Here is a 24,769-nt window from a genome sequence, read left to right as displayed (position 1 = left end):
CTTATTTGATAATAACGGCAGCACAGCAAATCGCTTGAAAGCGGTTCGCTATCACCCATACCTCGTTTACCTAAAAAAAAAATAATATATATATATATATAATTTTGTCACTCAATATTTGTTAACTTATACTACATTTATATATTTGGTACACACACACACACACACACACCCCCCGACACCACACCTTCAAGAAAACGTCACACAGATAAGACCAACCGGATACCGTACATACACCGGAAATATTCAAGACTCTATCCGGCCTTAGCTGTGTGAATGGTCACGTGGTGTGTAAGTGCAGCCGGTGAGTTATATCACGTGACGTCACTTTTTATTTTCTTTGTACTGAATTATATACATTTATGGAAATATTAATTTGTATATTCCGATCTTTACGCCACGCAGCTTTTCATAGATATATATATTTTTTTCTCTGTAACGTGGCCTACGTACGGAGTTGTGCCGTAATAAGACGAACATTAGTCTTTGTGCATTTTTAACGTGCAAACGTCTTAAAATGACCAGTGTACTATTTAGACTTTATATACTGCATGCTGTATATAATGGTTTATGGGTCGTTGTACAGCTATATGTAACCTGTTTGGTTTGTATGCAAGCCGTTTAACGTGTTTTCATTTTCTTTCGCTGTGTTTCGAGCGCCATATACATGCTATCTATTTGTGTCTTTTTAGAAATGTCAGAGTGTTCAGCGCTGGAGAGCCTCATAGAAATGGGTTTCCCCCAAAGCAGAGTGTAATTTTTATTTATTTATTTCTATAAAGCATCTAATTGTGTATCTTGATTATTTCAAGTGTTATTGTATATAGTAACATCTGCAAAACCACCATATCCAGATTATATTTCCTAAAAACAATAATAGAGTTTGATCTTTGCACCCCAGTCATGCTTTTTCTGATAAATTTGCACCTCACTAGTGTCACATTAAGTTGTTTTGGAGTAAAGAAATGCTTACTCTCAAAAGTGCTGTGGTAAACAGTGGGACGTCTGTCATTTTTTTTCACAATATATGCTGCAGCCTTTACATAAATCTCCATATTTCTGCAGTAACGCTTTACACTAATACAATTTTTTTTAAAAAAAAAACTCCCCCAAACTGTCTCCTCTGTTACCATGCCCTTTTATTACAGAGAGAAGGCTCTCGCTGCCACAGGGAATCAGGGGATAGAGTCTGCCATGGATTGGTATGTAAACAGTTCTCAAAATTGCCATGTTTTATGTCCGGTTTCAATATGGTGTCTTTCTTGTCAACACAGTTGGTTTTACTCTCAGGCTTGTTGAACATGAAGATGATCCTGTCGAAGAAGTACTAAATGAATCTGTCCATGAAGATTCTGAAGGGAAAGAAACAGACACAAGTGCAGGTCAGTGTGCTGTAATATATAATGTCAGGAATTTTAAAGATGCATTTTTAATAAAAGTCAGTCAAACATGATACCAATGGCAATACACGGGTCCCCCGAGAAGTTTCTTGGGGGAAACATTCCCCTAATTAACAAGGCACTCTGGTACCGTGTAGCCTCGCTATCATATGAGTATTAAAGTACTTTGTAAATATTTTAATAATTTCATGTACCTGACACCCCTACTATAGAAAATGCATACTAAGGTACACTGTCTGTACTTTTACCCCATGATGACAATTAAAGGTACGTCATCGGTTTTAAAGGAGAGTACAGAGATCAGCAATCCCTTTATTCACTCAGCTGGTATTGCTGCAATGCCTTGACATTGAGGCTAGTGATGTCCAGTTCACAAACAAATCGTTGTTTTGAACCGATTCTTTTCAATGATCCAGATGAATCGGTTCAGTAGACTGAACAATTCTTTTGTAACAGTTCAGTCTGTGAACATGAACTGCAGTTGTAATATGATCATAGAGTGAGTCATCGATTCACTGACTCGTTCAGAAGAACTATTAGTCATCGGTTCACTGATTTACCGAATCGTTCAGAGGAACTGAGTCATCGATTCACTGACTTGTTCAGACTCAGAGTAGCTCTGATTCATCAGTTCACTGATTCAAAGAACCGTTCAAAGCAGCTCTGAGCTACCAGTTCACTTATTCAAACCTTAGAGCATTTTCAAGTTATCAGTATACAGCACACTGACACAATTAGGAGCTGAAGAATAGGACATTTTTGTAAATGCTTATTGCAGATACATTAAATAACAAAATCATATACCACACAAGCATTTTAGCCCCCAACACTGTACTCAGGAGATGTTGCTGAACACATATTGGTGTGACAGTGACATATACTAGGACCTGTAAATTCATGCCTAAAGTACATGTGTGGGGAAAAATACACACACAAAAATACTACTGCAAACTTACAGGTCCTAGTATATGTCACTGTCACACCTGCCTCCAGTAATGCCTTTTAACCCCCAATATGCCACTCTGCCTCCAGAAATGCCTTATAACCCCCTCTATAGGAGGGTATAAGGCATATCAGGGAGGCAGAGTGGCATATGGGAGGGTATAAGGCTTATCAGGGAGGCAGAGTGGCAAGCCTGGTGGCAGGTTGGCAAATAAAAGGAAATAAAAACAAAAATATTTTTCTCAATTATAGCTTTTACTAAATATGAAAAAATAGTTTACATGAATTAATATTTACTAATAAAACTTTTTTCCTATAGGGTCGTCTTATATTAAGGCTTTTTCTTTTTCCTAAATTAATGTTCAGATTCAGTCTTATAATGTAATAAATATGGTAAAAAGTGTGTGAACAAAAATGACTACCACAAAGTTTCACAGAGACTGGTGGTAGAACCAGTGGATGGAGAGAGTTAAAATACTAACATTTGAAATACCCTGGGGTGTCTAGTTTTCAAAAATACCGTATTTGCTCGATTATAAGACGACCCCCCAAAATCTGAATATTAATTTATGAAAAAAGAGAGCCTGAATATAAGACGACCCTATAGGAAAAAAGTTTTACCAGTAAATGTTAATTCATGTAAACTATGTGAACAGTTGTTTGTTAATAAAAGCTATGATTAAGAAAAATATTTTGTTTTTATTTTATTTTTTCAACCTGCCCCCCCCCCCAGTTATGCACATCTGCCCCCAGGCTTGCCACTCTCCCCAGAAATGCCTTATACCCTCTAAATGCCACTGTGCCCCATGATACGCCTTTTAACCCTCTATATGCCACTGTGCCCCATGATATGCCTTTTGACCCCCCTATGTGCCACTCTGCCTCCTGAATTGCCTTATACCCCTATATGCCACTCTGGTATTTAGGGGGTTAAAATGCATATTATGGGGCAGAGTGGCATATAGGGAGGTATAAGGCATTTCAGGAGGCAGAGTGGCGCATAGAGGGTTAAAAGGCATTTCTGGAGGCAGCGTGGCATTAAGGGGGTTAAAAGGCATTTCACTCTGCCTCCAGAAATGCCTTATGCCCCCCCCCCCCCCATTTAACACTCCCTCCTCCAAACTTACCGGTGCTTCTGAGTCCCCGGTGCTTAGTCCGGGCAGTGTGTAGAGCTCTACGCGCTTGAGCGGAAGTTGTCTACGTGAATCGCGTAGAGCTCTATACGCTGCCCGGTAAGTTGGGGGGGGGGGGGCATAACACAGGAGGAAGATCCAGGTCCCCTGCATCGCTGCGGGGGATCTGGATCTTAGTCTCATAGTCAGACCTATTTGAGGTCTGATTATAAGATGACCCCGATTATAAGACGAGGGTTTTTGTTTTTTTGAGCATTTGCTCTGGAAAAAACCTCGTCTTATAATCGGGCAAATGCGGTATATGGTTTGATGGGGTAAAGTGTATTAGCCGGCTTCAAAGATACCCAAAATGGCAAATGGTTTTGAAATAATAATAATGTGCAGAAAAAGCAAAAAAAACATTGGGTATTTCTAAACTTAGGGCAAATAGTAGAATCTAATTAGGGTTTTTTCATTAGCTTTTATAGATGAATAAAAGATTTTTCAAGTGAAAGTTAGAAAAGGTATTTTTTTCCCCTAAATTTTTCACCATATTTTATACTTTTTTATTTTTTTTTTATAGTAAATAATGATACAATCAAAACAATGACACAAAAAAAGCCCTTCTTGTCCTGAAAAAAAAAACAATACATAACTTGTGTGGGTTCAGTAAACGGGAAAGAAGTGGGGCGCGGCTAACCAGCAACCAAAATGGACGCTTAAGTCTGGAGCTCCTGCGTACCTAGCCCGTTAATCAGCCTCAGTTCACTCGTAAATCCCGTTATGGGCAGCAATAAGAGAGCCATCCTCACCCCCATATAATGTCTAGTTAGATGGTTCCTGACCTAATTAAAATCACCTCATTGAATGTGAGAGGATTAAATAAACCCCAACAGAGGTAAAAACTTTTACATACTCTACAATCATTTAAATCACACATTCCTACAGGAAACACATTTTAAATCCTATAAAGAACTCAAAATTATTAACAAACATTTCTCGCAAGTGTTCTTTTCGAGTTCGCCCGATTCAAAAACTAAGGGAGTGGCAATTCTCATCCACAAATCTTTACCCTTCTGCTTAATAGATGTCTGGAAGGATAATGAAGGTAGAGCCCTTTTTGTTAAATGCTATCTAAGGAACCAAAAGGAGACCCTGAGTAATATTTATGGCCCCAACCATAGCCAATCTCTCTCTTTATGCCATACATTGACAAAACTAGGGGACTTTCAGGAGGGCCTTACTATTTTTGGTAGGGACTTGAATATGATTATGGATCCTTCAAAGGACTCCTCTTCCCAATATTCACATATCCCTTTTTCCATTATCAAGAAAGTCAAAAAGGAATTACATTTTAATCAATTGATAGACGCTTGGAGGGATTACACCTTTTATTCCACAACTCATGATAGATATACGAGAATAGATGCGCTATTTATTTCTCATCATCGTCTTTTACACCTACATTCATCTGCCATCGACATTCAGACTTTCAGTGATCATGCACCCATTCACTTGACACTTAAGTTGACACGACCCTTACGCAAACCATGATGTTGGCCGCTTAATGAGAATTTACTAGACAATCCTACTAGGGCTGCAACTAACGATTATTTTCATAATCGATTAGTTGGCCGATTATTTTGTCGATTAATCGGATAAAAAAAAAGAATGTAAATTTTTCATTTATTTAAAATAATTTAATAAACAAATGATGTTAAATACAAACAGCAGAATAAAAAAAACTTTGATAAAATGCATGAAGTTGTAGGGGACATGTTACCACAATCATACACAAACACATACTTTGTATCCAAAATTGTAATAATAAAAACGCAACAACAAAAATTTGGATGAATCAGGCCGTGGACTTTTATTTAGTTTAACAATACATACAAAGACTTCACTCATAACTTGAACTTTATAAACTGATACTATACATTAACCAAAACTTAACTCTTGGCATAAGCCCCAGAGCACATCTTAAACATATCACCTTGCCAACCGCCCTATAAGCCAGCTGGCCCAACTCAAATTAGCAGTTCACCCCATGTTCATAGGGTAACCTTACCCCAATAAAAGCCACGACAATTTATTATACATTATTTCTCTTTTTTTTTTTTTTTACAAAAACAAACTTCAACAATATCAAGGGAGGGTGGGTGGGCGCATCTCCATCAGCTCGTCCATCTTCAGCGCACCGCTTCGACACTGCTCACCAGTCTCGAGGACAGTGCAGTATCGGCTATGCGGCACGCCAGGTAAGTAAAAAAGACACCTCAGGGACGCACCTTATATAGATAGCTTTCCCGCCCTTAGCGCAGCGCGAGGCAGGCACAGCCTATCTAAGCGCAGCGCGAGACACTCGCGAGCCGGCACGCGACACCCGAAAAAAGGCAGCAAGCGCTAGCGCAGGCGCAAAAGCACATTTAGTTATATAACCATTTGTTTTATTTTTTTTTTATATACTGACCTTTCATTGACCCCACTCCTATTAAGTCCTATGCAAAAAACACCTTACTTAGTCCCCACACCTTCATGTCACCCTGCCCTATATGGTGCAGGCTTTATCATGAAGTTGTAGGGGACATGTTACCACAATCATACACAAACACATACTTTGTATCCAAAATTGTAATAATAAAAACGCAACAACAAAAATTTGGATGAATCAGGCCGTGGACTTTTATTTAGTTTAACAATACATACAAAGACTTCACTCATAACTTGAACTTTATAAACTGATACTATACATTAACCAAAACTTAACTCTTGGCATAAGCCCCAGAGCACATCTTAAACATATCACCTTGCCAACCGCCCTATAAGCCAGCTGGCCCAACTCAAATTAGCAGTTCACCCCAACCGCCTCAAATGTTTTTTTTTGTTTTTTTTTATTTTAATAAAAACCATTTGAGGCCCCTTCCCACAAAACCACGGCCTGTTCAACCATACTCTGCACATCTACATTGAAAATATCTCATCCAATATCAGACAGATGAATCCCATCCTGTCTGTACAAACCAAAACTCCCACCTTCCAATTCTTTATGTCTAAATGAAAAACCTCCTTCCAAGAGCATAAATTTTTCCATAGCTCTGTTAAACTTCCTGCGAACCCTTTCCAGCGCCCGAAATTCTGGCCACAGCAGGCGAGGAATGATCTCGGACCAAATAAATAATACATTATTAAAACATTCTTTTAAACATACAATTAACTCCTTACAAAAAATAATTAACTCTAGCGATTTCATTTTACCTAAATCATTACCCCCACAATGAATAATTATAGCATTAGGCCACGGCAATCGATTTACACACTCATCTAAACAATCCTTTAATTGAGCAATCCTTAAACCCCTTATGCCCACCCAATGAATAACTACATCATCCTTATTGAAACCTAAATTCTCGCCATAACTTCTTAGCACCGCTCTTCTCTGTGACCAAAACACGAAAGAATGGCCGATAATCCATACTATGAACTTCCGATGACCTGCAAAAAATTACAATTAACCCAACATATGAAAAACAAAATTCACAACAGATGTGGCCTAACATATATTTTAAAACGCTCTGAACGCCATCTACCCAATCTTCTAATCACAGACTCATCTAAACCCAACAATGACGCTTCCGTAGCCGCACCAATCCTAAATGAATGCGTAGTATATCTTTTATCACTCAAACCTAACTCACTCAAACCCAAACCCAAAACCTCTGAAACTGAAATCTAGTTAAAGGCAAGCCTGAACGATGGATCAACCAATTACCGTTTGACCCCAGGCCGAACCGCATTAAAACTTTCTGCTGCCAAGTACCGGACAAATATCCGAACCATCCCAACAACCTTTCTTATCCCTATCCGTCTTTGATGCCCTAATAAACAGTCTCAAAACCTTGCTACAAACTACATCATCATCTTGCAAACCCGAACCACCCTTTTTGCTATTCGCCACCAACTCACTCACCCGAAAAGCAACGAAAAACGCTACTACAAAAGCTGTTTTAAACAATAAACATTCAAACTCATCCCAACAAACTTTAGATAACACACCTATTAAACTTCTTAACACTACTGATGAAAGAGGTTTCCTATCATCCGGAATTTTTAACACATTATTATAACCTTTCAGCACCTGCCTTATCAAAAAGTATTTGAAGGAATGCTGTTTCCCTGCCAAATTAAAGAAAAAGGCAATACCAACTAAATACCTTCCAATACTGGATCTTGCCATCCCCTTATCTATTAAACTAAGAACAAAAGCTAACGCACCATCCATCCTTCCGTCAAATATGTCTAAACCGTTTTCCTGAACAAAAGCCTTCCAAGCCTTGGAATAAAACTCCCACGTGCTTTTCGACACGGATTTTGACAATAAACCGCTCAGCCGGGCGAAGTCAAATCCCATACGCATTCTGGGACTACCGTCCCATCCTTTTCTGCTTCCGGAGCCAACGATCTGAAAAGCTTAAAATTGAAGCGGGACAAAGCATCAGCCAAAACATTCTTGCTTCCCGGAATGTGCTTAGCCTTAAGCCATATATTACCTCTTAAACACAAAAATACCAGACGTCTCAACAAATTTATTACTGGAATTGATTTCGCATTTAAAGTATTAATTACCCACACCACACCCATATTGTCACAATTAAGTAAAATTCTCTTATTAACCCATTCCTTATACCATAACTCAAAAGCAACTACAACCGGGAACAACTCTAGAAGAACCATATTTTTAACCCACCCCTCCTTGACCCATGAATTAGGCCATTCCGCAGAAGCCCATTTTCCTTTCCAAAATATACCGAAACCCGTTGCTCCGCAGCATCGGTAAAAAATTCCATAGAACTGCTATCAACAAATTCATCCTGCCAAATAGCAGACCCATTAAATTCACTTAAAAATAAATCCCAGACTCTTAAATCTTCTTTAATCTGCTTAGTCAACCTAACCCTATGATGTGGTATTTTCATCCCTGATATTGCTCGAGACATATGTCTGGAAAAAACTCTGGCCATCGGCATAACTCTTGCTGCAAAATTAAACATACCCAAAATTGACTGAAATTCTTTAACCTTTAACTTATTACAACTCAACGCTCTCTTAATCAATAACCTCAACTTATTAATCTTATCAACTGGTAACCTAAAACACATGCTATTTGTATCTATTATTATCCCTAAAAATTGTAACTGAGTAGTGGGGAAAAACCGTTTTCTCATTAGCTAAAGGTACCCCAAAATCTTTTGTTACACGCAAAAATGCTTCCAACATCTCCAAACAATCATCTGTACCCGCTTTTCCCATAAATAAAAAATCATCTAGGTAATGTACCATAGACGCAAAACCCGAAATATCCTTCAAAACCCACTCTAAGAATGAAGAAAAAGCTTCAAAATAAAAGCACGAAACCGAACAGCCCATAGGCAGGCACTTATCAAAATAAAATAAATTATCAAATTGAAAACCTAATGATGGAAAACACTCCGGATGAATAGGTAAAAGACGAAACGCCGCCTCAATATCAACTTTAGCCAGCAAAGTATCTTTACCCAAAGCTCTAACCCACCTTAGGGCGTCATCAAAAGATGCATAATGCACCGAAAATTCATCCTTTGAAAATTTCATCATTCAATGAATCACCATAAGGAAAAGACAAATGGTGAATCAGACGAAATGACCCCGGTTCCTTTTTAGGCACCAAACCTAATGGAGATAAACGAAAACAGTCGAAAGGAGGTGCAATAAAAGGTCCCGCTATCCTCCCCAGAACCAATTCTTTGTCAATCTTTGCTTTAACCACCTCCAAATTGCACCGATTTCAAATTATCAACCCACACAAAACCTTTTTTATCATAAATAGGAATCCTGAAACCTTCCAGAAAACCACTGCGTAATAATTCAGCCATCTGTATGTTTGGGTACCGCTTTAAAAATGGAAGCAGACTTGCCGGCTTCACCAGAGTCACTGCTTTTTGACATATCCTTTCCGATATTCTGCAAATTTTTCCGAAAACATCGAAAAGCTGGATGATTCCCAGCACAAACCGTACATTCATGTTTGAATTTACAAGTGTTGGGCCATTTACACTGGTTCTCATTAAACGCCCAACAAACACCTTTCTGTCTAGGATGCATAGCTGCATTTCCCACAGGCCTGAGACTATTGGTGTGTTTCTGGGGTAACATGATGCTGACCCACGATCCCACATCTTTCATCCCCCACTTTAAGTTCTTATGTACTGACAGCTTCTGTCTAAATGTCTCGTCATAGTAAAACCAAGCCAAGCCACCAAAATTTTTGTAAGCTTCCAGCACAGTATCAAGATGCTGAAAAAGGCCCGTACAACACTCACTATGTTTTTCACAATAAACACTAGCTAATATACCAAAAGACTGTAACCAATTATTAAATGACCGTACCACAGGTCTACGTCTTTCTTCATCCTTGTCATTCTTAATAAGAAATTCTTTGGAAGCAGGTAATAGAGACAAAATATCCAAATATTCATTGTTCCAAATTTTTTCTTTAACTGTTTTACCAAGGGGTGAGACCTCACAAGACATCACCTCCTTCATACACGACTCATTAACCACATTAGACCGTACAATCTTATTCTCAGGAACCCAGACCTGAGCTGAACCTTTCTCCTGCACTTTCTTCAAAACGTCAATCAAAGCAACAACAGCTTCATTTAGCGTAGTCATAGTTAAACCGGCACACTCACCATTAGTTGCCTCAGCTCTGACCTCAGATGCCTGCTCTCTTCTTTCTTCCTCCGCCAGCTGAGCCGATTTCGGATCAGCCTGTAAATTCTGCCTTCCCCTGGAAGGGAAATGATGGCTGCATCCCTCATCAGGATCATGCAGCGATTTTGCCCTCTTTGTAGAAACCTTCACCCGAGAAGCGGGTCTTTTCTTCTTTACACTGGTATCTGGAGCTCTTCTTCCGGGTCCGGCACGTCTATCCGACGTAACAGACGCCCGGTCAGCTGACAATGCACGCCGCGATGAAGCGCCCTCTAGCGGGAGATCCTCCGCTATATAAACAGCCTCCGGCTCCACCTCCGCAATCTCCTCTTCGTCTCCGGCACAGCACGGATCCCCTTGATGTTCGTCCGACGATGCAGCAGCCTGAAGACATCCCCGCAGCCAATCTTCACCTCTCTCCGCTATCGGGACCTGAAGCATCTCCATCAGCTCGTCCATCTTCAGCGCACCGCTTCGCCACTGCTCACCAGTCTCGAGGACAGTGCAGTATCGGCTATGCGGCACGCCAGGTAAGTAAAAAAGACACCTCAGGGACGCACCTTATATAGATAGCTTTCCCGCCCTTAGCGCAGCGCGAGGCAGGCACAGCCTATCTAAGCGCAGCGCGAGACACTCGCGAGCCGGCACGCGACACCCGAAAAAAGGCGGCAAGCGCTAGCGCAGGCGCAAAAGCACATTTAGTTATATAACCATTTATTTTTTATTTTTTTATATACTGACCTTTCATTGACCCCACTCCTATTAAGTCCTATGCAAAAAACACCTTACTTAGTCCCCACACCTTCATGTCACCCTGCCCTATATGGTGCAGGCTTTATCATTTCTTGTCTTTATTTCCCAACCAGCCCCCCCAATTTATGCACATTTGAGCCCAGGCTTGCCACGCTGCCTCCCAGACATGCCACGCTGCCTCCCACATATGCCACTCCACGCTGCCCCCCACATATGCCACTCCACGCTGCCCCCCACATATGCCACTCCACGCTGCCCCCCACATATGCCACTCCACGCTGCCCCCCACATATGCCACTCCACGCTGCCCCCCACATATGCCACTCCACGCTGCCCCCCACATATGCCACTCCACGCTGCCCCCCACATATGCCACTCCACGCTGCCCCCCACATATGCCGCTCCACGCTGCCCCCCACATATGCCGCTCCACGCTGCCTCCCACATATGCCGCTCCACGCTGCCCCCCGCATATGCCGCTCCACGCTGCCTCCCACATATGCCGCTCCACGCTGCCTCCCACATATGCCGCTCCACGCTGCCTCCCACATATGCCGCTCCACGCTGCCTCCCACATATGCCGCTCCACGCTGCCTCCCACATACGCCGCTCCACGCTGCCCCCCACATACGCCGCTCCACGCTGCCTCCCACATACGCCGCTCCACGCTGCCCCCCACATACGCCGCTCCACGCTGCCCCCCACATACTCCGCTCCACGCTGCCCCCCACATACGCCGCTCCACGCTGCCCCCCACATACGCCGCTCCACGCTGCCCCCCCACATACGCCGCTCCACGCTGCCCCCCACATAAGCCGCTCCACGCTGCCCCCCACATACGCCGCTCCACGCTGCCTCCCACATACGCCACTCCACGCTGCCTCCCACATACGCCACTCCACGCTGCCTCCCACATACGCCACTCCACGCTGCCTCCCACATACGCCACTCCACGCTGCCCCCCACATACGCCACTCCACGCTGCCCCCCACATACGCCACTCCACGCTGCCTCCCACATACGCCACTCCACGCTGCCTCCCACATACGCCACTCCACGCTGCCTCCCACATACGCCACTCCACGCTGCCTCCCACATACGCCACTCCACGCTGCCCCCCACATACGCCACTCCACGCTGCCCCCCACATACGCCACTCCACGCTGCCCCCCACATACGCCACTCCACGCTGCCTCCCACATACGCCACTCCACGCTGCCTCCCACATACGCCACTCCACGCTGCCTCCCACACACGTCACTGTGCCTGATACGCCTTATACCCCCTGATACACCACTCCGTCCTCCCCAGACATGCCACACTGCCCTCCCCACATATGCCTTATATACCGTATATGCCTTATACCCCCAGATATGTCACTCCATCCTCCCCAGATATGCCTTATACCCCCCAGATACCTCATAGTCCCCTCAGAGTCACAGACCTGTTCACAGCACACTGACACCATACTTTTATAAATAAGTACTGGGTTAATCTTCACTGCCCCCAGGATTTAGATTCCCCTTAGTCTGCCCCCCTTTACCTCTAACTAAGGTGTTAAATTAACTTTATTAAATTATTTAAATTAACCCTCAGTCCTCATCATTAAATTAACCCTAAACACCCCATTAACCATAACTACCCCTAAATTAACTCTAAATACCCCATCAAAACAACTACCCTAAATTAACCCTAAAAACACCATTAACCACAACTGCCTCAAATTAACCCCAAACACCCCATTAACCATAACTGCCCCTAAATTAACCCTAAACACTCCATTAACCATAACTGCCCCTAAATTAACCCCCACCTCCCCTAACTTTCAGCAGCCCAAATATTAATTTTATACTTAGTTAGATGAGTGTCACAGCCATGTGGTTCTGGCCTTCTGGGAGAAGGAAGGGGGCGGGGCCAGTTGTCACAGTGATTACAGGGAGGGACTGGTAAGTAGGAGCTGCTGCTTTGAGTCATTAAAACGGATTATATAATGAGGGGTATTTTTCAGAGCGTTTGCTCTGAAAAAACCCTCATTTTATAATCAATAAAAATCGATTCAACTAATCGATAATGAAATTCGTTGGCAACGATTTTCATTATCGATTATTATCGATTTTATCGATTAGTTGTTGCAGCCCTAAATCCTACACATTTATCTGAACTGTCCACCCACCTACGGAATTATTTCCAAGATAATCTGACTGATGACCTCCCCTTTCCTACAGTTTGAGAAACCCACAAGACTGTAATTAGGGGACATTTAATTAAATTGGGGTCCACCCTCAAGAAATTAAATAAATTATAGGGCAATAAGTACAAGTAGCGTTTTATGATTTCCAAACCTTTTTTCCAAATCTGGAAATTCTGCCTCCATCTCCTCTTTGGAACATCTTTGAAGCCGATTAACTCAATTTACCCCATCAAACCATATATTTTTGAAAACTAGACACCCCAAGGTATTTCAAATGCTGGTATTTTAACCCTTTTCATGACTGAGGTTCTACCACCTGCCTTTGCCAAAGTTTGTGGTAGTTGGGGTTTTTTTTTTTTTTTTTTTTTTTGTATTATATTTCACACAAATTGTACTTCAGGAATGAAGGCATAGCTCCTGGTATGCATCAAACACCCCAATATGTGTTCAGCATACCCCAAATGCCTGACAGCTTGATCTCCCGTGCAGAGGCAGGGATGTGTCCCTGCCGCTGCAAGAACCTGTACGTCCATAGGGAATTCTTGGGATGAGTTTCGGTCCACAATTTTCATTCGGTGCATCCCTACAAATTAACCCCTTGGCTGCTAAGCCATTTCCCACCTGGGTGCTAAGCTGGTTTTCGGCATTCTGGTGCATCTCACGTTTCAACGCGTTTTAGAAGTAAATTTCTTGGGAATAAACTATACAAACCATATATTGTTTTTTTTCAGCACACCCAGCAGATTCCAAATATACCATTTTTATATGTGTATGTCTCATTAGGTTTGCAAAATAAAGCCAAAATGGGAAAAAAGTGTATTTTTTTTCACTTCCGACTCAATAAAAACTAGTTTGTCATTTTATTTTTCTAAACTCTAATATCAAAACCTGTGTTGCTAAATATTTGTAGTAGGTAACCGGTCTAAAATAAACAGAAATTGAGAACAGTAGACTGTGTTTTTCTACTATTTTATAGCTAAAAGTAAAATTTATTAGACTATCACAAAAGACATCTTTAAATTTAATGCATGGCTGCCGTCAATTAAACAGCTCTAGCTGCCCGGGATGTTAAAATATGCCAACAAAACTATATATTTCTAGAAACTACACCCCCAGCTGCAGCAAATGAGGTCTTATTTGTATCACAAATCTGACATGCACAACAAATAAGTGAATATCACACTTATAAAAATAAAACAAAAATTAAATTAAAAGCGCCAAGTTCATTTATGTCTTGTGCTACGAATACATGCAGCCCCTCATTTGATGCGCCAAGGGGTGTAGTTTTTGCAAATTTGTACTTTTTGTGCCATAATTTAACTTCTTAAGTTAGCAGTAATGCCACGTCAAGGATTCAGCCCTAATTACTGACCATTCACACGCCTTTCATATCTCCATTCACTCGCAGAAGCACACACCATACAATCTGTACATTCACTCACAGAAGCACACACCATTCTTTCCCCTTACAATCCCGAAGAAATTATGGTAAAGGGAGAGGAAAAAAATCACTTTTACAGCAAAAATAAGTTTTGCAGTAAAAATGCAAGGGGCTCCAGGCTGCTTTTACTACCGTATTTGCTCGATTATAAGACGAGGTTTTTTTCAGAGCAAATGCTCTGAAAAATACCCCTCGTCTTCTAATCGGGGTCGTCTTCTAATCAGACCTCAAATAGAGTCTGATTAGGAGACTAAGATCCAGATCCCCCGCACCGCTGCAGGGGACCTGGATCCTCCTGTCTCACCCCCCCCCCCATCATACACACACTTACCGGTGCTTCCTGCTGTATTGCCGGGGCAGCGGGTTGACGTCTACGCGATCCGCGTAGACAACGTCCGCTGCAGCCGGAAGGAGGTGTGGCTAGCAGCGGGGGTTGTCTGCGTCCGTCGCGCAAACCTTCCCCGACTGTCAGAGATCAGAGTTCCCCGCACCGGTGCGGGGAACTCTGATCTCTGACAGCCGGGGAAAGTATACGCGACGGACGGATACAAACCCCCGCTGCCAACTCCACCTCCTTCCGGCTGCAGCAGAAGGCGACGTCAACCTGCTGCCCCGGCTGGAAGCACCGGTAAGAGAGGGCTGAGAGGGGAGGGGAGAGTGTGTGTGTGTGTGTGTGTGTGTGTGTGTGTGTTAGTTAAATGGGGGTATAGGGTGTGTGTGTGTGTGTGTGTTAAATGGGGGCATAGGGCATTTCTGGAGTGGCGTTAAGGGGGCATTTAATAGAGCACTCTGCCTCCTGAAATGCCTTATACACCTATATGCCACTCTGCCCCATAATATGCATTTTAACCCCCTAAATGCCAGAGTGGCATATAGGGGTATAAGGCATTTCTGGAGGCAGAGTGCTCTATACAATGCCTTTTAACTCCCTTAATGCCACTCTGCCTCCTGAAATGCCTTATACCTCCCTATATGCCACTCTGCCCCATAATATGCATTTTAACCCCCTAAATGCCAGAATGGGATATAGGGGTATAAGGCATTTCTGGAGGCAGAGTGGCATATAGGGGTATAAGGCATTTCTGGAGGCAGAGTGGCACATAGGGGGTCAAAAGGCATACCATGGGGCACAGTGGCATATAGAGGGTTAAAAGGCATATCATGGGCCACAGTGCCATATTGGAGTGGCAAGCCTGGGGGCAGATGTGCGTAACTGGGGGACAGGTTGGAAAATACAAGAAATAAAAACAAAAAAAATATTTTTCTCAATCATAGCTTTTATTAAAAAAAATAGTTTACATGAATTAACATTTCCTGGTAAAACTTTTTTCCTTTAGGGTCGTCTTATATTCAGGCTTTTTCTTTTTTTCCTAAGTTAATATTCAGATTTTGGGGGGTCGTCTTATAATCAGGGTCGTCTTATAATCGAGCAAATACGGTAATATTTACAGTTCATCAGGATTTCAAAAATTGCTTTCTTCTACTATTGGCTAAATTTAAAAGGGATCATGGGGTTAAAATTTAGTATCGGCCATTTTTAAAAAGGGAATGTGACTTTTCATAGCTATATGATCACATTGTCTACCATAGTGATCCTTTAGGTAGAATACGTAAACTTTTTTTTTTTTTTTTTAGTTTTTAAGTTAAGCTAGTTTATGTTTAGATAATTTTAATTTGGGGGTCTCTAGGCAATTTTGATCTTTATTTATCTTCCTTTAGAGACCCCCAAATCATTTTTTTTACTTTTTTTTTTTTTACATTTTAATTTTTTTAACTTAATAGTTTTTATTATTTTTTCACAAGCATTATACCGTTGGAAAGGTAATCGCCTCACCTTTCCAACGGTATATGTTGGGGGTCTGTAGCTGCTTAGATGCCCCCATACCGCTTTAACTGACAATTGTCGGTTATTAATAAAGTTGCGCGGTGACGTCATTGCACGTGCCGTCACCGGCCGGATCGGGTGGCCCCGGTGATGCCCTTCAGTGTGAGGGGCAGATCTCCGGCGTAGGTGGTGATGGGGGTCCACAGACCTCCATCAAGGTAAGATATGCATGGTGCCGTCGTTAGCACCTGACTGGGACTGCTAGCGACGGCACCATGCCGTCGTTAGCAGTCAAGGAGTTAATGTCTATGTATTTCGAATGTCATAAAAGTCCTTGTTGGTGTAATGGTCAGGTGTCATTTGTCCATATAGTGTACTCTTGGTCATATTGTATTGATAAATGAATTCCCAAGTAAGAATTAGGAGTTTCTAGTGCCAGTTTGTTTTTCTTAAATGCAAGCAGTTAATGAAATCAGTGTATGTTTTACATTAACAAATAAGACCTAGTGTTCCTTTAAAAAATGTACTGTATTTGCTGGATTATAAGGTTTTTTGTCAGAGCAAATACTCTGAAAAATACCCGTCGTCTTATATTCAAGGTTGTCTTATAATCAGACCTCATATAGAGGTCGGACTATAAAAATAAGATCCGGATCCCCTGCAGCGCTGCAGGGGACCTGGATTCTCCTCTTTATCAGCCAGTGGACGCCTGCACGATGTACGCGGACAACCTCATAGAAACATAGAAAGTGACGGCAGATAAGAACCAGCAGGCCCATCCAGTCTGCCCAACCTCTGAGTACTTTCCTTTAGTACCTGCCCTTATCCTATATCTAGCTTGGCCTTATGCCTATCCCATGCTTGCTTAAATGCCTTTACCGTATTAACATCTACTACTTCTGCTGGAAGGCTGTTCCAATGCGTCCACTACCCTTTCCGTAACATTTTCTGATGTTACCATTACACCTATGCCCCTCTAGCTTATGACTATGTCCTCTTGTTGTGGTGGTATTTCTCCTTTTAAATAAACTCTTTTCCTTTATCTTGTTCATTCCCTTTAAGTATTTAGCCCCTTGAATCCCAGAGCAATTTTGCCATTTTTGCGCTATGTCGGTTCAGCGATTATTCTCTTTTCCTGTGAATAGTGTACCCATGTAAACTATATTTTCTTTTTTTTTCAAGGAGAGATAGAGCTTTATTTTGCTACCATAGTTGGATGATTAGCTGAAAATTTAGAATGAGAAATTTTGTAAAAACTAGCAAAAATTATGGAAAATCCCCCCCAAGTTTATCAATTCAGGTGTCCTGATTTCAGAAATACCTAATTTATATAGATTTTCCATACTTTCCCAGCACCAGGGATTTTTGTAGAATTTTTATGCTTATGGCTTAACGGGTTTGGGGTTTGTGAACGGGGGCAGGAGGGTTATACTGGCTAGATTTTATGCTAGGGGAATGGGATGTAAGGTTTTTAAAAAAAAAAATAAAAAATGTATGATTATCTTTATATAATATATATATATATATATATATTTTAAAAATGGTTAGAGATCCTCTTAGGGACCTCCTGAACATCCCAGTAATGTCACAATGACATCAATTAGCTCACTTTTTTATTATTATTTAAATTTATTTATTTTTTTTATTATTTTTTAAATGAATAACAGGTTTTTTTTTTCTCCTTCTCTGTTTCAGGACGGGAGGGGGGCTAAGAGACATGGTTTCTCACTCCCCTCCCCGCGATCCCCCTGCACCGATCACACTGTGATCTCTATGCAGGTCCTCACAGATGTGCATAGAGATCGCAGCGTCTGTGCCTCATCGGAGGACAGGATATCCCCTGCAGGGGATATCTTGTCCTCCGATGAACTTCCGGGTTATGTCAGCAGTGATGCAACCCGGATGGAAATTCCCGATTGGGCATTTTAAACTGCCTGATCGTGCGATCGGGCAGTTTGAAATGTAACAGCTTTCGTGCGTGCATCAGATCAGACAGCAAAAAGCCGGCGATGCCGTCAGGGGGGAGTCCAGGCTGTCAAAGGACAGCCTGATCTCCAGTGCAGCGGCAGGGATGTGTCGTTGATCACTTTCTAAGCTTATTTAAGACTCATGACGTGTCAGGCACGTCATAGGTCGTTAAGTGATCGTTTTGCATGACGTGCTTGACACAGCAATGGACGTTAAGGGGTTAAATCCTCAGAAATAATTACCGCTAAATCCCTATACTCTGGCTGTCACGGTCAGGACTACTTGCCAAGCCGTGACTGTGTGGAGGGCGTGGGCATGAAGGGGTTAATAGTACCAGGCCTCTGGATTTACTAACTTCACCCCTTAACAAGGCATAACTTACACCAAATTAACCCCCAAATCCTGCCTGTATCCCCCAGGTAGTCTGCCACCACTCACGATTTTGATACCGGATTTGTGAGAAATACGAATTAGAACATTTATCTCTATATATAATATATATATATATATACTGTAGAACTTAATAACAATATGGTAACGTGTTATCCTCTCTTAGGGTTTGTGGATATCAATACTAGAGCCCAAAGACAGACTTGGATTATGAATATTTTAATAACAAAAAGACAAAGATTACACAGTGCCAAAATTACAAAAAACAAGAAACATACAAAAGAAAAATAAAACGGCGAACAGTTCTTAAAAACAAAGGGACTTAAACACAGGACCCTCACTCACGAGTTTCTCGGTCGCTGCATTGTCCCTAAATCACACTCTGTTTCAAGAAAACACCCCTCTGACCACATGTCCAATTATATGACACCTTTTCCAAGAATTGGTTCCCATCTTTGATCTGCCAATAAGTTATGGTGGGGGTAAAGGTGATGGAAACCCCTCCATTTAAGATAGGAATGGAATTCCTTATCTGTTAGGCCATGAATCACCACAGGGGTCCTTTGGGAAGATGACACCTCTAGCCAGAACAGATACAGAGGGCATGCAAAAAGAAACACATTTAAATCAACCTCAGATTAACTCATTGAATGCTTAAAGAAAGAAACTAACCACCTCTGCGGGGTTACCCTTCCATGCATCCACTACGTTATTAGTTAATCATGACACTGGCCTTGGGTTTTTATGCCCTAGATGCATTATCCACATTAAATTCCAGTTGCCACAGCTGTGACCATTTTTTCAGTTTATCTAAATCATTTGCCATTTGGCTTCTTCCTCCAGGAACATCAACCCGGTTGCAAATTTTTGCGTCAGCAAATAGACATACCTTTCCATCAAGACCATCTGCAATATCACTAGGGCTGCAACAACTAATCGATAATGAAAATCGTTGCCAACGAATTTCATTATCGATTAGTTGAATCGATTTTTATCGATTATAAAATGAGGGTTTTTTCAGAGCAAACTCTCTGAAAAATACCCCTCATTATATAATCTGTTTCAGTGACTCACAGCAGCTGCTCCTACTTACCAGTCCCTCCCTGTAATCACTGTGACAACTGGCCCCGCCCCTTCCTTCTGCCAGAACCACATGGCTGTGACACTCATCTAAGTATAAAATTAATATTTGGGCTGCTAAAAGTTAGGGGAGGTGGGGGTTAATTTAGGGCAAGTTATGATTAATGGGGTGTTTAGGGTTAATTTAGGAGCAGCTGTGGTTAATGGGGTGTTTGGGGTTAATTTGAGGCAGTTGTGGTTAATGGTGTGTTTAGGGTTAATTTAGGGGCTGTTGTGGTTGATGGGGTCTTTAGGGTTAATTTAAGGGATGCTGTGGTTAATGGGGTGTTTAGGGTTAGTTTAGGGTAGTTGTGTTTGATGGGGTATTTAGAATTAATTTAGGGGTAGTTATGGTTAATGGGGTGCTTAGGGTTAATTTAATGATGAGGACTGAGGGTTAATTTTAATTAATTTAATAAAGTTAACTTAAGGTCCAGTTAGAGATAAAGGGGGAGCAAACTAAGGGGAGTCTAAATCCTGGGGGCAGTGAAGATTAACCCAGTACTTATTTATAAAAGTATGGTATTATTGCGATGCGAACGGGTCTGTGACTCTATGAGGGCACTATGAGATATCGGCGGGTATAAGGCATATACAGTATATAAGGCATATGTGGGGAGGGCAGCGTGGCATGTCTGGGAGGCAGTGTGGCATGTCTGGGGAGGATGGAGTGGTGTATCAGGCACAGTGGCGTATGTGGTAGGCAGCGTGGAGTGGCATATGTGGGAGGCAGCGTGGAGTGGCATATGTGGGAGGCAGCGTGGAGTGGCATATGTGGGAGGCAGCGTGGAGTGGCATATGTGGGAGGCAGCGTGGAGTGGCATATGTGGGAGGCAGCGTGGAGTGGTATATGTGGGAGGCAGCATGGATAGGCATATGTGGGAGGCAGCGTGGATTGGCATATGTGGGAGGCAGCATGGCATTTGTGGGAGGCAGCGTGGAGTGGTATATGTGGGAGGCAGCATGGCATATGTGGGAGGCAGCGTGGAGTGGCATATGTGGGAGGCAGCGTGGCATATGTGGGAGGCAGCGTGGAGTGGCATATGTGGGAGGCAGCGTGGCAAGCTCAAATGTGCATAAGTTGGTGGGGCTGGTTGGGAAATAAAGACAAGAAATGCATTTTATCAAAGTTTTTTTTTTTTATTATTCTGCTGTTTGTATTTAACATAATTTGTTTATTAAATTATTTTAAATAAATGAAAAATTTACATTTATTTTTTTTATCCGATTAATCGAAAAAATAATCGGCCAACTAATCGATTATGAAAATAATCGTTAGTTGCAGCCCTAAATATCACCTAATAAAAATATTAAAGAGAATAGGTCCAAGTACGGATCCCTGAGGTATCCCACTGGTTACAAGACCTCTCTCGGAATATACGCCGTCACTCAGCCACTCCTTAATCCATTCAAAAACATTGGCACCACTCGGTAGTTTAGTCACCCAATCAAAAAAATCAATAAGATTTGTTTGGCATGATCTTCCTGAGGTAAATCCATGTTGTTTTTGATCTTGAAACCCAAGTGACTTCAGATGTTCAACAATCCTTTCCTTTAATATTGTTTCCATTAATTTCCCCACTACAGATGTAAGACTAACTGGCCTGTAGATGCCCGACTCCTCCCTACTGCCTTTTTTGTGAATGGGCACAACATTCGCTACTTTCCAATCACCAGGGACGACTCCCGTTACCAATGATTTGTTAAATAAATCAGTTAACGGTTTTGCTAATACACCACCAAGCTCTTTTAATAACTTGGGGTGTATCCATCAGGCCCCATTGACTTATTTGTCTTTACCTTAGACAGCTGAAGTAGAACCTCCGCCTCGATAAACTCACATATTTCAAATGACTCAGTCTTTTTTCTTAACTGAGGTCCCGTTCCCTCATTTTCATTTGTAAAAACAGAAGTATTCACTAAGGCAGTCAGCTAGACCTGTATCCTCTTCTACATACATTTCTTTTGTTTTTAATCTAACTAATCCTTGTTTTTACTTTCCTTTTCTCATTTAGATATCTAAAAAATGTTTTATCTCCATTTACTCTTCTACATGTGATTTGGCAGCTCTCTTTGCTTCTTTCTGCCGAATTTTATAGATCTGTCTATCTTCCTCACTTTGGGTATTTTTGTATCTTCTAGAGGCTGACTTCTTGTCTTTTAGGATGTTGGCCACTTCTGCAGAGAACCACAGCGGTTTCTTGATTTTTTTACTCCTACTGACCAGCCTAATACAATTTTCTGTTCTCTTCAATAATACAATTTTTACATAATCCCATTTCTCCTGGACTCCATTTAAATTGCCCCAGTCTGATAATGACTCCTCTACACATTCTCATTTTAGAAAAGTCAGCTTTTCTAAAATCTAACACTTTTTTGTTTTTGTGTGGTGTGACTCGGTCAGTGTTCGTATATTAAAACCACACAGACTGATGATCACTAGATCCCAAACTTTCACCTACAGAAATATCTGTTAACAAATCTCCATTTGTGAACACTAAATCCAATATGGCCTCCTTGCGAGTTGGTTCCTCAACTACCTGTTTTAAAGATAATCCCAGTAAAGAGTTTAGAATATCCGCACTCCGGGTACAACCAGCTACTTTCGTTTTCCAGTTCACATCAGGGAGATTAAAGTCACCCATGATTATAACATCCCCCTTCACTGTCATTTTAGCTATTTCCTCCACTAGTAGATTATCTAGTTCTCGTACTTGTCCTGGGGGTCTATAAATCACACCTACGTGAGTTACTTTTACTTTTGCCAAGTTGGTGAGGAGAACATAGAGTCGGTTTGGGTTACAGTACAATTGTAGTGTAACCCAAACCGACTCTATGTTCTCCTCACCAACTTGTTTTAAGTTAGATTTTGTTATTTTTCACATATAGGGCCACCCCTCCCCCTTTCTTGCCCTTTCTGTCTTTTCTATATAAAGAGTACCCTGGTATCGATATTTCCCAGTCATTTTTCTCATTATACAATGTCTCAGTAACAGCCACTATATCAACATTCTCAATTGCCACAACTGTTACAAGTTCATGGATCTTAATCCCTAAACTGCGAGCATTTGTAGACATGACCTTTAGCTTGTCGTTTAACTCTGATGCTGCAATCGCTTTCTGTTTTGGGGGGGCAAAATATATACTTCTCCCTATTATCTGTATAGACCAAACCCCCAGATCCACCCACCTGGTTACTAAGTAAATCACCTTCCCTTTCTATACTGTCTAGCCCGGTATTTATTCCCCCCCCCCATTCCTAGTTTAAAATCTCCTCCAACCGTCTAGCCATTCTCTCCCCAAGCACATTGCACCTAGATGCAAGAGGGTCCAATCTATCACGACTATAGAGATTGTACCCCAAAGCAAAATCAGCCCAGCCCACCTTGGAGGTCCTTTGTTTAATCTTACTCCCTAAATCCCTAAAATTACCTTTTAGGACACTCCATCTTCCTCTTACTGTGTCATTGGTGCCAATGTGCACCAAGACAGCTGGAGCCTCGTCTGCCCCTCCCAATAATCTATCCACTCTGTCCGCAACATTCCGAACCCGGGCAGACAGCAAACCATTCGGTTGCTGCGATCAGAGCTACAGATTACCCTGTCTGTTTTCTTCATTATTGAATCACCTACCACCACAACCTGCCTGGGCTTGCCTTCCTTTCGAATCCCCTGCACACTAGATGAGCTGCTCTCCCGGCTGTTAGAGAGAACAGCTTTTTCCGGAAAGCCTACCTCTGAGTCTGCCTCCCCAACATGCTCACTTAAAAGGGCAAATTTGTTGGGAGGGAGAGACTCTGGGCTGGCTTGCGTCTTCCTCTTCCCCACTGCAACCACATCTTACTGTTACCCAGCTATGTGTCTGACTCCCTTCTGACTGATCTCCTCCCTCATTGCTAGGGGCCCCATCTAAACACTGCTCAGTGAGCAAGAGACTCCTCTGAAGAGTGTTAATCTCTCTGTGTTTCAATGTGCCTCTTCAGAGCATCAACCTCAGCTTCCAGACAGACCAATTGTTTACACTTGCCACAGCGATATGGACCCAGGAACTGCTGTTCCAAGCATGCATACATATGGCATGATGTGCACTGAGTGAGATCTCCAAGCTTGCTCATACTTTAGGGAGGGACGTGAGCACTTACAGAATTTAAACAATTAATTTATGGCCCTTACCCTCCTTTCTCTTACCCTCTTGTGTTGCACGAACTGCTGTGGTGCACAAACTGGTCACTTACAGAAAGCAAGTCACTTAGAGAATGCAAGCCTCTTACTTACGCTGCTGCTTGCCGGTACGTCCGCCGGACTTCTATGACGGAGCTCCAACATAGAATCCTCGGCGGAAGTCCTGGGTAGCGGCGGAGGTTGCACACTAGCATCACACAGATGTCCACCAGCTGCCCCCACTTGACACCAGGGAGTCTGGAGCACGGGTGACAAGACTAGGGATGCATCGGTAAACGGGGGGGGGGCACATATCAGGGGGCAGATTGGCAAACGGGGGAATAAGCTGTATCTGGCAGTGTGGTAAATGGGGGGGTATAAGACATATCTGGGGGGCAGAGTAGCAAGCTGTGGGGCAGATGTGCATAACTGGGGGGGCAGGTTGGCAACTGAAATAAAAACAAGAAATGCATTTTTCTCAATCATAGTTTTTATTAAATATGGAAAAATTGTTTACATGTGAATTTAAAAGATGAGAGTTGGTACTGTGTTAGCCGTAGAATTACAGGACTCTAAGTGCGAGGCCTTAACCATTAACCTGGGAGACCACGTGTTGCAATCCATCGCAGCTAGCTTCAAGTTTACATGGAGATCCATGTCGCTCACCTTTTTAGGCATCAAAATCACCAACTCCCCTTCGACAATGTACCAAGC

General features: G+C 42.2%; 1 protein-coding gene across 1 annotated transcript in view; it reads left to right on the top strand.

The window, feature by feature from the left end:
* Nucleotides 1-280: 280 nt before the first annotated feature.
* The window catches only part of LOC149298609 (UBX domain-containing protein 1-B-like), an 80,978-nt gene continuing 56,489 nt past the window's right edge, over nt 281-24,769 (top strand). The window contains exons 1-5 of the mRNA XM_089487416.1: nt 281-304; nt 693-753; nt 1,149-1,202; nt 1,291-1,388; nt 23,823-23,843. Of these exons, the coding sequence (XP_089343542.1) occupies nt 695-753; nt 1,149-1,202; nt 1,291-1,388; nt 23,823-23,843 (232 nt within the window). The 5' untranslated portion in view covers nt 281-304; nt 693-694. The remainder of the gene's footprint in view (nt 305-692; nt 754-1,148; nt 1,203-1,290; nt 1,389-23,822; nt 23,844-24,769) is intronic.

This window comes from Sceloporus occidentalis, unplaced genomic scaffold, assembly GCF_023333645.1.
Source record: "Sceloporus occidentalis isolate IW3139 unplaced genomic scaffold, rSceOcc1.0.p SCAF_32, whole genome shotgun sequence".
Lineage (NCBI taxonomy): Eukaryota > Metazoa > Chordata > Lepidosauria > Squamata > Phrynosomatidae > Sceloporus > Sceloporus occidentalis.
This window is presented reverse-complemented; position numbering and strand designations above follow the sequence as displayed.